This window comes from Schistocerca serialis, chromosome 4 (assembly GCF_023864345.2).
Source record: "Schistocerca serialis cubense isolate TAMUIC-IGC-003099 chromosome 4, iqSchSeri2.2, whole genome shotgun sequence".
In the NCBI taxonomy this organism is placed as follows: domain Eukaryota; kingdom Metazoa; phylum Arthropoda; class Insecta; order Orthoptera; family Acrididae; genus Schistocerca; species Schistocerca serialis.
In genome coordinates, this window is record NC_064641.1 from 695,341,231 (window position 1) to 695,357,149 (window position 15,919).

A 15,919-nucleotide genomic window follows, 5' to 3' on the forward strand; every position below is an offset into this window, starting at 1 on the left:
TATGCCGACATGCAACGTTTATGTGACTGGTGTCCACAGATTTGTGCAGTTTTCCAAGTTTGCACACAACTCGTATCTGCGCAAATCTCCTGTTCATATGCAACAATCTGTCTGCAGAGACGTTATGTACACGAATAGATCGTTGAATGTAATGAGACGCCAGGCAATAAGTCTGGAACAAGTAGTTGTTGCGTATGCATGTGCAAGTTTACAATGCCTGCTGAAACGTGTCAACGCTAAAATCCTTGAGTGTATAATTTTTATCTTTGGATGTGTAGGCATACGTCAAAGATGCGAAATTAAGTATATCCTGGACGCCATGTTACTCAGGAATATTGGGTGCCGTTGTTAACAGATTTAGTTTAATATAGTTTCATAAAGTGTAAAAATTTAACTTTTTCTGATATGGGTCGCAAGAAGAAGAAGCTGTCCAAACCTTGGTGCTGGTATCCTTTAGCAGAAGTTATACATGTTTATTGTAATTGCGTATTTGTTCCGCATTAGCTCCAATTTTAGTATTAGTAAATAGAACTATGTGTAATCAAGTTGAGGTAGTTTGTAGACTGGGATGTTTCAAATTAATAATTAACACCTGTGCATCCGTTGCAAAGTTTTTGAGTGCTAATATGTGTAGTTTTGAAGGAGGGTATTATTTACTATCATAGACAGTGTTTGTGTTGTATAACTATTTATTTTGAGAGCTAAAGCTGTATTTAAATTTTGTGTGTTCATCCCATTGGTTTTGTGGTGCTCAAGCTGTATTAAAGTTGTCCGAGTTCATCTCAGTGGTTTTGTGCTGTCTGGCATATAGTAGACCTAATGGATTCTTACGTACTAGTGGTGTAGAATGTTTATGACAGAGGCATTGTTGGTTGGTGTAAGTGGAATATTGGAGTTATAAAGTGATTATCTCGAAATTATAATTTTATCTCTGCTAATGGGTATTAGTCAATTCAGATAGTTGATGAACTGTAAATATAAGAAACATTTATTATAGAGTTTGTGATTGATGTGATCAATTTTGTTATTGACAAAGAAAGTAGTTATGTTGCACAAACTCTTGTGGACAGAGATGCAATTCGACTATTTTGTTAAGTTGTAAGGCAAATTTTGATGACACGATGAGGAAAGCAGTTCTTTGTGTGACATCACTAGATGCTGTTGGCCTGTAGTTAATAGCAGGACCTGTACATACATTGCTCATTCTTTGAGTGATTGGTATTTAGAAGTATAGAATTTTGCTAATATATTTTGAGAGGGAAGTCATTTTTTATTTGAAGGTTGCATAGGATGCAATATGAAATTGTTTTAGTGGATTCTGTCAAAGACATGAGTTTTACAGGTCAAGTTTCCAAACCTTTCAGACTCTGGCCGAAAATTAAATATCTAGGATATTCAAAGAATGCAAACCAATTGACTGAAGTAGAGCAGATTTTTCGCTATATTTCACCTCTTGACTAAAGTATTTTTAAGTAGTTCACGACAATTTGCTGGGAAATATGGGTTGAGGAAAGGAGTTTTTTGTTTGTTATACACATTACCTTTAAACTGTTATTTTTGGCTTTAAATGTTTGGTATTATTTACTGGGGCAACCAAATTTGAAAAATTAAAACAGTGATTAAATGTCTTTAAATGGGAGCACTACTTTTTACCTGATAGTTAACAGGAACACCAGAATCTTCTACACATGGTATCATCGGTTGTGGTATGCACTTGCCTGGAAGTGTCTGATGTGCCCATTTGTGAAAGCTCTGTTGTTTAAAGTGGACTCTGAACCCTGGTTCAACTTTGCATTTTTCATTGTCATGTGTGAAAGAAGCAGTGAGTGACAGGAAACATCCTAGTGTTGACTAGGGATTGAAACTTTTGTTCCTGACCATTGACGTAGGAAACATGCAGCAAATGTCATAAACAACGTGGCGACTGAACATACCAGTGATGATTTTCCAAATGGGCTAAGCTACATATCAGTCTGCACAGCAACCAGGTTTTTTAGTATCACATTCAGTGGCTTCACTAACACCACCAACAACTTACCAACTTAACCTAGACCTCAAGCAAAGCTACAGATGAGTCTTTCACCAAAACAAGGTTTTTTTAATTTCTCATTTGTTTGATTTACCAACTAATAACAAAACTGCTAATACACACACCGAAATGTGACTTCACAGCAATCATTAGCATTATGTCATTAGGCAAAGCTGATGATCCTTTTCTTGTTGTTTTTCTTGGCCCGAAGCTTGGATCTATGTTGCTGAAATCTAACAGTTAACCACTGTGCACACTGGATGAAGTGGTAATATACTAAGTATTTCAGAGGAAAGTATTGTTGTTTTAGATAGTGGGCACTGTACTTTGTCATGTAACAAATACTTCTCAAATATGTTAAACTGATTTGTAAGTGTGGGTTCAAACATAAGGAAAGTTTATAATTATAGATTTTTACTGTCAGTAGGCAGGCCTCTTCTGATATCCAATTTGTGATACATTTTTGGGTGAACTTCACAAAGAGCTCCATTTCTTGGTGGTATCGAGCAGATGTTGCTAATGCATCTGGTTGGAGATAGCCAATCAACATCTGTTAACGATATATGTCTTCATGCCTCAGACATACAAATTAATCTCATTTTGTGGATAATCTTTTATCACACACTGCTTTTACCCTGTATACAAATGTAAAAAATTAAGATATTCACTTGTTATGTTGAAATATTGTAAATGAATTTTTCTGAAATATGAGAATCTTTGTTGTGGTGACGAAATTATGATTTAATCACATTGCATGGACAGCCATTCTTTATTTCTGATTTTGCTATGTACAGGAGTTCCTTTGATTGATGTATTCAGTACTGCTGCACAGCCTGCATTGAAATAAATAAATGATTTTCTCTCAGAGGTGGAATCTACGTTGTTGTGACAATGATCTGTACCATAGCTAGAGATCTGGGTTATGTTGAAAGGTGAGTGTTTCGCTGTGAGTTGGAGAAGACAACAGATATGATTACCAAATCAATGTTCTGGTGACAGACTGTAACTGGAATAAAATAACTATAATGTATCGTAAACTCCTGGAACATTAAACAGTACCCAGTAAGTGAAAGAAATCACTGTTCAGACATGTCTACAACAAGAGTAGCAGAAATGACCCCTGGAACTACTGTCCTACATCCTTGACATTAGTTTGTTGTTGTAGATTCTGAGAACATGTTCTGAGCTCAAACATGCTGAGGTATGGTATGTCAAACAGAATGACCTCCTCCTGGCGAGTCAACATGGATTCTAAAAACATCAATCATTTGAAACCCAACTCGCACTTTCCTCGCATGCTGTACTGAAAGCCATACATGAAGACAGTCAGGTAGAGGCAGTATTTCTCTATATCCAAAAAGCATCTGAGTCAATATCACATTTATGCTTTTCATCAAAAGTACGATTGTATGGAGTAACAAGCAATATTTGTTACTAGATTGAGGATTTTTTTGTATGGAGGACGCTACAAGTTATATTGGAGACCCACCAACAGGCGTAGAACAAGGTGTATATGCTCCGGGACAACTGGGAAATCTGAGAAAAATCTCATTCATTTTTTCGTCTGGGAAAGACCTGGGAATTTCTGATTGGTTTGGTTTCCAGTTAAATTTTTGTAATTTTGACTGGTAAGAACTGCTACTCTTAACAGTTTTGCTTTAGCCCACTACTGCAGAATAATACTGCAGCAATAAAACACAAATGAGAGAATAACAGCAAAATAAAACTTTTGTTGCAAAGAAAATGCACCATTTACAACAACAAAATGTGGTGGAGATAAAAGTGTCTGCTAACAGCAAAATGTGTAAAATGATATGCAATACTTTGTAACAACAAACTGCTTTCAGTGCCTCGTTTCAATGAGTGTGATGTCGCAAATGTTTACAGTTTCAACAGTTTGCAGGAAAATATTGTAATAGTGGTTTGAGAAGTGTTACTTTCAAAGTAAATTTCCTTTTATGATAGATGAATTATGTTACATTTGAGAATGAATGATTAATTTTTTAAACCACGGAGCGTTAGACTTTCATGCAAAACTAAACACTGGGGGCCAGACACTTGGAAAAATTTTGAACCCATAAGACCAGTCATGTACGGCATTACTTAAAATTTTTGGCTTATTTGTGTTTGTTATATCTTAAATAAACTGCTGAATGCAAGGGGAAGCTACAGCTATAATTTTTCCTGAGGACATGCAGCTATACTGCCTGGTTAAACGATGGTGGCATCGTCTAGGGTATAATATTTTGGAGGTAAAATAGTCCCGCATTTGGAGCTTCGAGTGGCGTCTACTCTCGAGGATGTTCTCATCAGGAGAAAGAAAACTGGGATTCTATAAATTGGAAAGTGGAATGTTAGAGCCCTTAATTGGGTAGGTAGGCTAGATAATTTAAAAAAGGAAAGTGATAGGTTTAAAGTTAGATATTGGGGGAATTAGTCTGGTGGCAGGAGGAACAGAATTTCTGATCAAGTGAATTCAGGGTTATAAATACAAGATCAAATAGGGATAATGCTGGAGTAATTTTGATAATGAATAAGAAAACAGGAATGTGGGTAAGCTGCTATGAACAGTAGTGACTACGTCATCTTAGCCAAGATATACAGAAAGCCCACACTGACCACAGTGGTATAAGTTTATGTACCATCTATCTCCACATATGATGAGGAGATTGAATAAATGTATGATCAGATAAAAGAAGTCATTCAGGTAGTTAAGGGAGACAAAAATTTGTGATGGGGGGACTGGAATTCAATAATAGAAAAAGGAAGAGAAGGAAAAATATGAGATGAAAATGGAGTGGGAGAATGGAAAGAAGAGGAAACCACATGGTATAATCTTGTACAGAGTATAATTTAATCATTACTACCTCTCGTTTTAGGAGTCATGAAAAACATTGTATACGTGGAAGAGAACAGGAAACATTCCAGTTCCAAAGAAAGCAGTTACTGACAAGTGTGAGCATTATCGAACTACCAGTTTAATGTCGTGGTTGCAAAATACTAACATGAATTCTTTACAGAAGACTGGAAGATCAGTTTTGATTTGGAGAAATGTAGCAACACGAGGCAGTTCTGACTCTATGGCTTATCTTAGAAGATAGGTTATGGAAAAGCAAATCTGTGTTTATAGCATTTGTAGACTTGGAGAAGGCTTTTGTCAGTTGACTTGAATACTCTGTTTCAAATTCTGAAGGTAGCAGGAGTAAAATACATAGAACAAAATGCCACTTACAACTTGTACGGAAATCAGACTGTAGAAATGAGACTGGAGAGGCGTGGAAAGGAAGCAATGATTGATTGAGAAGGGAGTGAGACAGGGTTATAGCTTATCCCTGATGTTATTCATTCTGTGCATTGAGCGAGTACTAAAGGAAACCCAAGAAAAATTTGGAGAAGGAATTAAAGTTCGGGGACAAGAAATAAAAACTTTAAAGTTTGCTGATGACATTGTTATACTGTCAGAGACAGCAAAGGACTTGTAAGAGCAATTGAACAGAATGGACAGTGTCTTGAAAGGATATAAGATGAACATCAACAAATGCAAAACAAGGATGACAAATGTAACAGAGTTAAATCAGATGTCGCTGAGGGAATCAGATTAGGAAATGAGATCCTTATAATAATAGATGAGTTGTATTATCTGGGCAGCAGGATAACTGATGATGGCCAAAGTAGGGAGGATATAAAATGTAGATTGGCAGTTGCAAGAAAAATGTTTCTGAAGAAGAGAAATTTGCTAACATCGAATGTAGATTTAAGTGTTAAAAAGTCTTTTCTAAAAGTATTTGTATGGAGTGTAGTCAGGTATGGAAGTGAAACACGGACAATAAAAAGTATAGATAAGAAGAGAATAGAAGCCATTGAAATATGGTGCTACAGAAGAATGCTGAATATTAGAAGCGTGAAGTGAGTTTTTGAACAATTTCACACAATTGGTTTTCCCATGGAAAAGTTGAAGTGGTCAATGGAAAATGTATTCAGCCCGGTAACCCATGAAATCCTAAGTGCACTGCAGTGAAATTTATAATCCCGCTTCTCAGAGATTTTCAACTTCAATTGAAGCTGTGCTCTTGGGATACTGCCTATCCACACCCTCAGGGAAAAAAACTACAAAAAATTTTTGATGATCCATATCATATGTGAAAGCTTAGCTTCTCTTGTAGCTGTGCTGTATGTTTATATATTTAAACCATTAACTTTGCCCATTTAGTGTTGGTGCTGCTTAACAATGATGTTGCTGCTGGATGGTGAGATCACGTGACATGAGCTATGATTGGCTGACAAAAACATATGGCAACATAGATTACAGTGCCTCGGAAGTTATCGTATTGTATTTCATGGAATTGATGTGTATACTTTCATAATACGAAAATATGCTGTGGAAATGTTGCCACACATCAAAGATCTTTTCCTCGTTTTTTGCTGGGTTTCATTTCTGAAAGTGCCAGGAAGCTCTATGCCAGTGTATAAAATCTTTACAACTCAAAGGATGTGTAAGTTTTACGGGGATTTTTCTGTCGCTCGACACAGAAGAAAAGTATTTTCCCCAGGTGTATAGTGTATTTTCACCTGGAAAAAAGTATATTTTCATCCGACAGACCGAATGAGGTGGTGCAGTGGTTAGCACACTAGGCTTGCATACAGGAGGATGACAGTTCTGTTTGGTCCCCTCCCTCAAACCAACCAGTTGCCTGTCAAAAAGTTTTTTTTACGTGGGAAATATTTTTTCTTGTTCACATAGACTGTAGATGTAACATCGGGTGTGCCCCAGGGAAGTGTGTTGGGATGTTTACTGTTCACATTTTATGTTAATGACCTTGTGAACAATATTGATAATCTTGGACACTTCACAGATGATGCAGTTATCTATAATGATGTACTGTCTGAAAGAAATTGCATAAATATTCTGTCATATTTCAAAGAGTTGCAAAAGATTGGCAACTTTCTTAAATGTTCAGAAATATAAAATTGTGCAATTCACAAAATGAAAAGAACGTGATATCTTAAGATTGTGGAATAGAAAAGTCACATACCTTAGAATATTGCTTAAAGAAGGCCAGCATGAATTATCACATGTTTGTTTCACCCATAGGAGAGTCACAGAGACTAAAGAAACTGAACTGGCAGACTCTGAAGGTAGATGTAACAAATCCTGAGAAAGCCTACTAACAAAGTTTTCAAGAACTGGCTTTATATTATGACTCTATGAATATACTGCAGCCCCCTATGTATTGCTCCCATAAGGATCATGAGGATGAGATTGGATTAATTACAGCATGCACACAGACATTTAAATAACCATTCTTCCCACACTGCACACACAAATTGCACAGGGGAAATACCTAGTAACTGGTCCAATGGAACATACACCTGCCCTGCACTTAACAGTAGTTTACAGAGTATAAATGTGTATTGTATTGTGGAGGGGGAGGGGGGTGATGACACGATCTGGCAAGCATTCAGCCATGCTAGATAATGCTCTTTATGTACAGGCAAAACACAAAGTACGTGGCTCTAGAGAAAGAACAACACTTGGCTCTTACCATTCAGCTCACTGAAAAATTAGTCACAAAATTATTTTTATCGGAGTATAATTGTAGTGTAGTTTGAGGTCTAGACCAGATCCGAGCTAGCTGTTCACAGTACATCTACCAGTGCAGCAACCAATCAGAACATGAGTTGGCTACCTCATTTGCCAATTATTAGTCAGCTGGGAATGACAATTACAATCTTCAACACAATTTTTCTTTTTGTACTGGCTTAGTTTCTCTTTACAGTATGTTCTGTTTACTGAACGTGCTAAGCCAACTGAAAGTGTTTAGGTATGTGGCACTTCTATTAGTACCATTTGAAGTGAGCTTAATATTGCACGTTAACAGGGGACACTTGAACATAATTGGTATAGAAACACACATGTGCTGTTCTGAAGCCATATTAGACTTGTGCATAATGGTGAACAGACCATGAGCTCACTAATGTGCTCAACATACAGTTACTTTGTTGTTCTGTTCCAGGTATAGGTTAGGTTGGAAAGTGACAACTAGGTTGGCTGTTGCCGAAGCCAATGAATGTGAATGTGAAATTGTCGTTGAGGCGATGGTCTGATGTGTAGTGTAGCCAGAGGTCTTTTTTGTCCAGAAGCTAATAGCTTCATTTTCCAATATTTTCTGTTTACTTGCTCCAGAATCCTGCAGTATATGTGGCAGTGACAGAAATGCCAAGCCGTTGCTCACAGGAAATTAAAACTCAACTAATAATTTATTATGTGCTAGTGTGTATTTGTTTATGCAAATGAAAGGTTTTCCATAAAAATTCAGTTTGATCACCTTCTAGCATGTAGGATGTTAAGGTGTATAATAAATACTTAATGCTTACTCTGTGTGGTAAGAACTAGTCCACCCTTCCCATATTATTATTGTTATTATTATTATTATTATTACATGTAGGTTTTATTAATTGTAATGTCACAGTGCTGTCTTCAGCTTAAGAATGTTGTTTTGCTCTGTAAACTTTTTTTATGTTATTTCCTTAATAACTTTGGTATTGTAACCGAGAATTTGATGATGAAAAAATTCTCATCCAGCATCAAAAGGCAAAGCATTTTAAATGTCACATTTGTCACAAGAAACTCTATACTGGACCTGGATTATCGATACATTGCATGCAGGTAAGAAATTTTGTGAGCATTTGGAAAGAAAAGAGTACTGTCGCACTCTGTGTGGTCACTATCTGTATATTTTTGAGAGATGTATGTGCTTTTTCATTATGCTATCAAATTTTATCAGTATCGTCATGCAATATGGCAGTAGGCTGTTACGGTAATAAATGTGTTGCACAGTGGACGTTGGAACATACATTGTCAGTTTAAAGTTTAAGATGATTTCCTAGCTTGATTTTTCACAAAGGAAACTGGTTATTACAGAATTAATTCATTCAATGTGACATTTTGGGTGCAGATTATGTTGGCTTCTCAAATAATTGGCTTTTGTCTAAAGGTGTTTGTACTGCTTAATAGAAACTCACTTATGTTAAAATTTTTGTTCAAAATTTCAAAACAAACTTTTAAGAAATGTTGATCAGAGCATGCTAGACAAAATTTCTATCTTCTGAGGGCAGTCATTTCCTTGGTAGATGTGAAATTCATTTTAATCTTGTTAAATTAAATGTAGACTAGAGAAACAAGGATTATAAACATAAGGCCTTTTGTTAGCAAAAGATTCAGTTATTCATTTGTTTCGTTGAGTTACCTGAAGAGCTGTGTAAATGATATACAGATGTAAAGAGGGCAAATGTGTGATAATAGCATCAGTAAACAGTATTAAACAATTCTGTAAGCTACTTAATTGAAGATGGTGCTTTGAAAGTTTTGTTCATAGTATGTACAGTGTCATGCCCATGGCATAACAACTGGTTTTGTGTGATAGGCTGTCAGTAGTCCAGAGATACGAAAAATAATGTTGCAGTTACTGTGTTCCTCAGCATAACCTTTCAGAGTGGAACGTGATTTGAATAGTTAGAACATTGTTTGAAGTCCTGTAATACTGGTTAGGTTCAAGCTCTACTAGATTATGGGACGATTTAAGATAATTTTCTTTTCACCATTGTAATCATGAAAGATATTACAGCTGTGTAAATTGTCACCTGCGAGCAGTTGGTGCTCGGAATGAATGTGGCATAGTAAAGTTTGCAACTAATGAAGCTTTTAGTGCAGCCACTCAAATTGTTATTGACTAGTTGAAAATTGTCAGAATTAGACTTTCCTCATTTTACCCTAGAACACTAAGGGGGAACATTACATAGTTACTAAACTGTCGTTAATTGTACTACTCCATATTTTACTCAAAGGAAGCCATAATTTATAGTTTATGCACTAATTAAATACAATTATAAGGCCTCCAACGGCATGTAACATACAAAATAGGTACAAAATGTCTTGCTTTACACCCTATACCGAAATACCAGACTGGGGAACCATGAATTTGTACCAACTGCAATTGTAAATTTTACGAGAGTTTACTAATCTGTTGTTAATTACCATTTTATGAGGGGAGCAAGCATTAAGATCTTGTAGAACATTCTAGCTGTGTCACATTTTATTTCTTAATGTTTGCCAATATGCCTCAATTTATTATATCTGAATTCATTGTTTCAAAATGATTGATTGATACCATATTGTGTTCTTTTACACAACATTGCGTTGTTTGGTGTATTGTTTTATATCTTTCGTAAACACTTATTCCCCTATCTACTTAACCATTACCTTGAAGAGGATAGATTGCAACTCACCGTACAGGTGACATGTTGAGTTGCAGACAGGCACAAAGAAAAAAATGTTACACATTGGCCTTTTGCCCAAAGCCTTCTTTGGAAACGAAAAGAAAAACACGCACACATTCACAAAAGCATGCACGGATGATCTCCATCTCTGGCCCGAGTAGCTGGTGGCAGCAGTTACTTGTGCATGATGTGTCCTTGGCGTGTGTGTGTGTGTGTGTGTGTGTGTGTGTGTGTGTGTGTGTGTGTGTGTGTGTGTGTGGCGGGTGGGTTTTTTTTAAAAGAAGGCTTTGGCCGAAAGCTCAATGTGTAATAGTCTTTTCGTTGTGCTTGTCTGCAACTCAACATGTCATTCTTACTGTGAGTAGCAGTCTATACTTTTCATAATAGTGTTGATGTTCCAACATGGACTTTCGTTGGTTAATGATTACCTTTGTACTAGCGTGCCCATGACTTTGTGAAAGAACATAAACATTATAGCTGAGGATGTAGCAAATTTCATCAAATTAGCAGCATTCTCTTAAAGTTGGAGTTCACAAAAGTTTTTGACTAAATGAAATAGTTGTTTTGTTGCTCAGTAGTTAGCTACGTTACAGAAACACTCTATAAAAAATTTGGGGTATTGACAAGGTGCTACAATAAATTCATTTCAGTGATATAAAGAAACATTAAGGTCTTGGAACACTGTTTTAACACTCTGAAATAGCTACCTGTTGGTATGTTCATATTATATATTTATCATGTAGTAACAGGCATAGCCTTCTAACGCAGTTTCTCAGCTTTCCTGCTATACATTAAAGTGTAGCCTAAATCTGGAAGTGAAAGTGGCTGTGGTTTAAATTTAGAAACCCATATTTACTGTAGGTGACACACCTGACCCAGACATTTTATTGTAAAAATTTATACCAAAAATTGTTTTTCTTGATATCTGTAACATGCCAGGAGCTCAGAGTAGTATATTTTGCTAGCGTGTAAATGATACAAAAACCTTAAAGTACGATACCATAGTTTTAATTGTGGTATTGTCCAGTATAGTGTGAAAAGTAGTTGTGTCAACTAGCTTCAGTTGTTCCGGCTGTGAAATCATTCATTACCCCCTGATGTGCATTAGAACAAATTTGACAACTGTCAAAGATTGGTAGTTTAAAAAACCTCTGCTATCATTTAGGAAAAAGATAACGTTGTTACGCACACAATCAAAAAAGGTATCTAGATACTGGACACTAATCATGATGGAAACCTCGACTATTATAGAACTTGGACATGTTGCTGAGAGATTAGTTATTTTTGACCCTTCGATAACAGTATTTTAGACTTTTGGGCCACAGCTTTCACCTGTATTTGAGTGTAGAGGCAAACAGTTCTGTAAATAGTCAAAGTTCTCTTCGTTTAATTCTAATGTGTTTTCAGTTTAGTGCTGCTACATTGACATACACTTTTGTAGACATTGTTACAGCCAGGCAGGACAGTGCCAAATCCCCCACATACTATACATAATGGCATTCACTGTAATTGAGTCCTGATTTATCTAATGTAAAATAGAAGTAATGCAATATGAAAAGATCTAGTTAAGAAATTGTAATAACTATTGTTTATTAGTGTTAGTGGGTTGCATTAACTCTTAGGATCAGTGATAAACACAACAGAAAAAATTAATTTGTAGACAACACACAATAAAGAAATGACTAAATACATCTGCAAATGAAAAGGTGCCATGAATTGTCTGCAGTCAGTTTGTTGCAGAGAAAGGAATGGGCTTGAGCTCCTGAACTAAATTTATGTTCTTGCAAGAACAATTTTATATTTTATAAGTTTAGATGCATCAACATTATTTGCTGATTTTTCACTTTATACATAACTGAAGAACCCACTCTGGTAATCAGATCCCAGTTTCAGTTCTTGTACTTCAGTTGAATGATAATTGTGATTAAAGATCACAGCTTTCTTTAAATGTCCAGCATACTTCTTTGGCATACTTCCTTCAAACATTTCCTCAAATCATCAACAGTAATACCCTGCCCAGCAGGTGCACTTAGCTGCTGCTTCTTTGCTCGCCAGGAAAAGGAATTCGGGTTGTAACATTTCTCTTGTGAGTATTGTAGAAAGGCATCTCCTGTAGCATGACGTGCCAACCCTTCATGTTCCTGAAATAGCTTGGAGGCTCTTAATTACCTGTCAGTTATTAGAGAAACATTATTAGAGTTGATTATTAATATGCAAACTGGCACTTGAATGCACTATTAAGCAGTTAATGCTTAACACGTCACATCTTCTGGATCATACATATGAGATCTCACCTCTGGTGCTTTTCTTGCAATGAAAAACTATCAAGCCAAAACACACTAGTGCTGCCTTTCATGAAGTCTCCTAAAATTTAAATAGTTGTTGTTATATGACCAACATTCATTTTAAAATGAAAGATAACCTAGTAAATCAATATTTTCTTACCAACTTTGTCAGGAAAGAAATTATATTTTAAAATGTTACGCAGCAAGACTATCTCATCCCAGGTGGTACTGTTGGTTCTACACTGCAGCCTTTCGTTATTTTGGTGGTAGTTACATACCAAGTTATCTTTCTTTAAACCTGGAGTTACTCATGATTGCCAATATTTTATAGTGTACAGAACATTGAGTTTGTAGTGACCTGAGTGAGACATGCTCTTTTTAATGTTTCCCAGTTGATGCTTTAAACAGGTTTTTTTCAGTTGGCAATATGATTATGAATTACTATGAATGAACATTTCATGAAGAATTTCGACTAATTCAATAGGGCAAAGTGTGAATTTGGGGGCAGTAGTGAGTGTACTTTTGGAATATTAAGTACCTGTAGTAGTCTATCCAGGCCTCTTTATCTCCTATTGCATTTTTCTGTAGGAGGCTGCTTGCATGGACTGTGCTCAATTTTCCATTTACTGTGAGTACTGAAATAGCTCTACCTGTTCCCATTTTTCAACACAACACAGCCTAGTGCAACCTTGAGAGACAGGAACATACTACTATTTGTTAGGCTGTGCAATCCATAGTAAAGAGGGGAAAAAATGAAGTGCTCATTTCAGATGTATCATGGGCTGTGAGTGATCAGTGTGCATGCTATTGCAAAGTAACATTTTATGTAACTGGTCTTCATTACCAACAGTCTCCCTTGAATTCTTGCAGTGTTTTCTTTGTGGTTCATTTAATAAGTACTACAAACATTTGCAAAGTCAGTGCCTCAAAAGTTTGCTCCTCTCCCCCCACCCTCATTTTATAATGTGGATTGTCTCATATCATCAGAGTATTTTGTTTACCCTGTATGATTGTACACTGCCTTGTTTACCTGTCCATTGTGGGGTGACAATTATTTGGCATCTGTTGATGTTTTGGAACTGGTTACTGGGAACATAAAATTTTGATCAGTTATATGTTGGCATCAGCAATTTGTATCAACACTTCATGGGTATATTGTTGCATTTATAAAGCAGTCTTTTTGGGCATTAGAGTTTGTTGGATGTGTTTGTTGTCATTGAATGTTTGTGGCACAATTTATGTTTATGAAATGTTAATTCATATTGGTTGCAAAGTGCAGCTGTATAAACATAATTTCAAATACTGTGCTAAGTCACTTTTCAGCTAATGTTCATTTTGACTAAAATATGTTTTGTTCAGGAAAACATGTGCCTATGTTTTAGAATTACATTGTTTTAGTAGGGGACAAAAGCTCCACTTAATGGAATAAGAGCACATTTAGTAGTGCAGGTTGGTAAAGGTAAGGTATGTGACAATTGAGGGTTCCCTTTCGTGCAAGTTTTTAACCGTTGTTCATCTTCATTGAAAGTAGTTACTGAAAAAATATGGCAAATAATATTAAACACCTTATGCCAAAGTTGAATAAATTCACTTTTGGCCTCTTTTTTACAGGGGTTAGAACGTCATCTAGCACACCACCCAGAATTATCACTCTATAACTTGCTGTTGCCACGCAGGTTTGACGAGAAAGTTCATATTTTTGAGAAACTTTTAGCTATTATTACCAAGAATTTTTAAGCATGATATTAAGAATTTATGTGACTTGTATTGTTTATGGCTTTGTTTGAATCACACCGCTTTTTTGTATTAAGAACATTGTAACATTTTAGGCACTATAGATGTTTTTCTGCTTGGTGGGGTTTACTGTGAGTAAATTAGGAAAATTGGGATTACTTTGATTTAGTGTAATTTTTTTTTTTTTTAAATTTCTGATAGCCATTTTGGAAAGTAAACTAGCAAATCTTATGGAAACACACAATGTATAGGATTAATATTGCATTTATGTCTATGTCCATTGAATTCAGTGTAATAGATTAGATTACAGGCAAATAATTTGATAATTTTACTGCACAGTCATGAACAGAACATTGTCATAAAATATTTTCTGTGTATATGTACTGCCCTTAATTTCAGCAGAGCTGTAGATCACTTTTAGATGTATGAATTAATATTATACTTTACATTCAAATTTTATGTTTACTGTTTTGTATCTCAAGTGTTACAAATCGTAACTGTGTTGTGCAGTATCATAGTATATGATAAATTTGGCAGTATATGATAACTAAATGGACAAACTGGTTTAATATAAAATATTTGGCTACATTTTTATGTTAAGAATGTTTATTGTTGTCTTGGAATATGGGTTTCTTGGTCACATTTTCCTTTTTGTACCCGTTTTCTTTTTGCTACTCCATTTTTTATAATTCCACCAACTCATTGTACATTTATTGAGTGTATAAATTATGAGAAGAGTTCTTTGTGCATAATGAAATTTAATCAAAACCTGCTATATAACAGAATTTTCTTTGTGTCCACAATAAATGGAAGTAAAATATTGCTCGAACTAAGCAGTTCAAGGTCTTTATAAACAGTATATTCTGTGTGTCCAGCATATTGAAGACCTGTTATACATTATAATAAAATTGTCTCAAACTTCCGGCTGCTCTCAAGTGAACATTGATCCACTTGATCCAGATGGAAGCTCAAATTTTGTTGGTATATATTACCTTGAACCCATGCATTTATTATACATTTCTTAGTGGTATAAAAATTTGTCATTTATACACGTCTGGAAAGTGTAAACATTTATTTTTGAGCAGAATTCTGTAGAAAATTGTGTATGTTTGGATTTTCTTGGGCGTATAATTTCTTTCTTGGTGTCGCAGTGGGATTAATGTTTGCTAACTTTCAGGGTGTGCCTTAATTGTTTGCATGCGTAATACAGTGTTTCTGAGTAGTGGTTTCTTAACCTCCACTCTTAGGGAGTTCTAATTTACTTCGTGTGCATGTTTGCCAACTGCAATTTTCTGTTGTAGGTCCATAAAGAAACTATTGATAAAGTACCAAATTCATTACCAAATAGATCTAACATAGAAATCGAAATTTATGGTATGGAAGGCATACCACCAGAGGACATTAAAGAACACGAGAGGCAGAAGCAAGGGAAAACATCTGGTGGTAAGTACTTTTGTCTGTATCCACTTTTATTTACCCTAAAATCGTTTTAATAATGTGAATCCTGCAACCCCCCCCCCTCTCTCTCTCTCTCTCTCTCTCTCTCTCTCTCTCTCTCTCTCTCTCTCTGTGTGTGTGTGTGTGTGTGTGTGTG

General features: G+C 35.7%; 1 protein-coding gene across 1 annotated transcript in view; it reads left to right on the top strand.

Moving 5' to 3' along the window:
- The first annotated feature begins 300 nt into the window (after nt 1–300).
- Nucleotides 301–15,919, top strand: part of LOC126473199 (BUB3-interacting and GLEBS motif-containing protein ZNF207) — a 76,896-nt gene continuing 61,277 nt past the window's right edge. Inside the window, exons 1-3 of the mRNA XM_050100097.1 lie at nt 301–444; nt 8,568–8,696; nt 15,627–15,768. Coding sequence (XP_049956054.1) covers nt 406–444; nt 8,568–8,696; nt 15,627–15,768 — 310 coding nt within the window. The 5' untranslated portion in view covers nt 301–405. The remainder of the gene's footprint in view (nt 445–8,567; nt 8,697–15,626; nt 15,769–15,919) is intronic.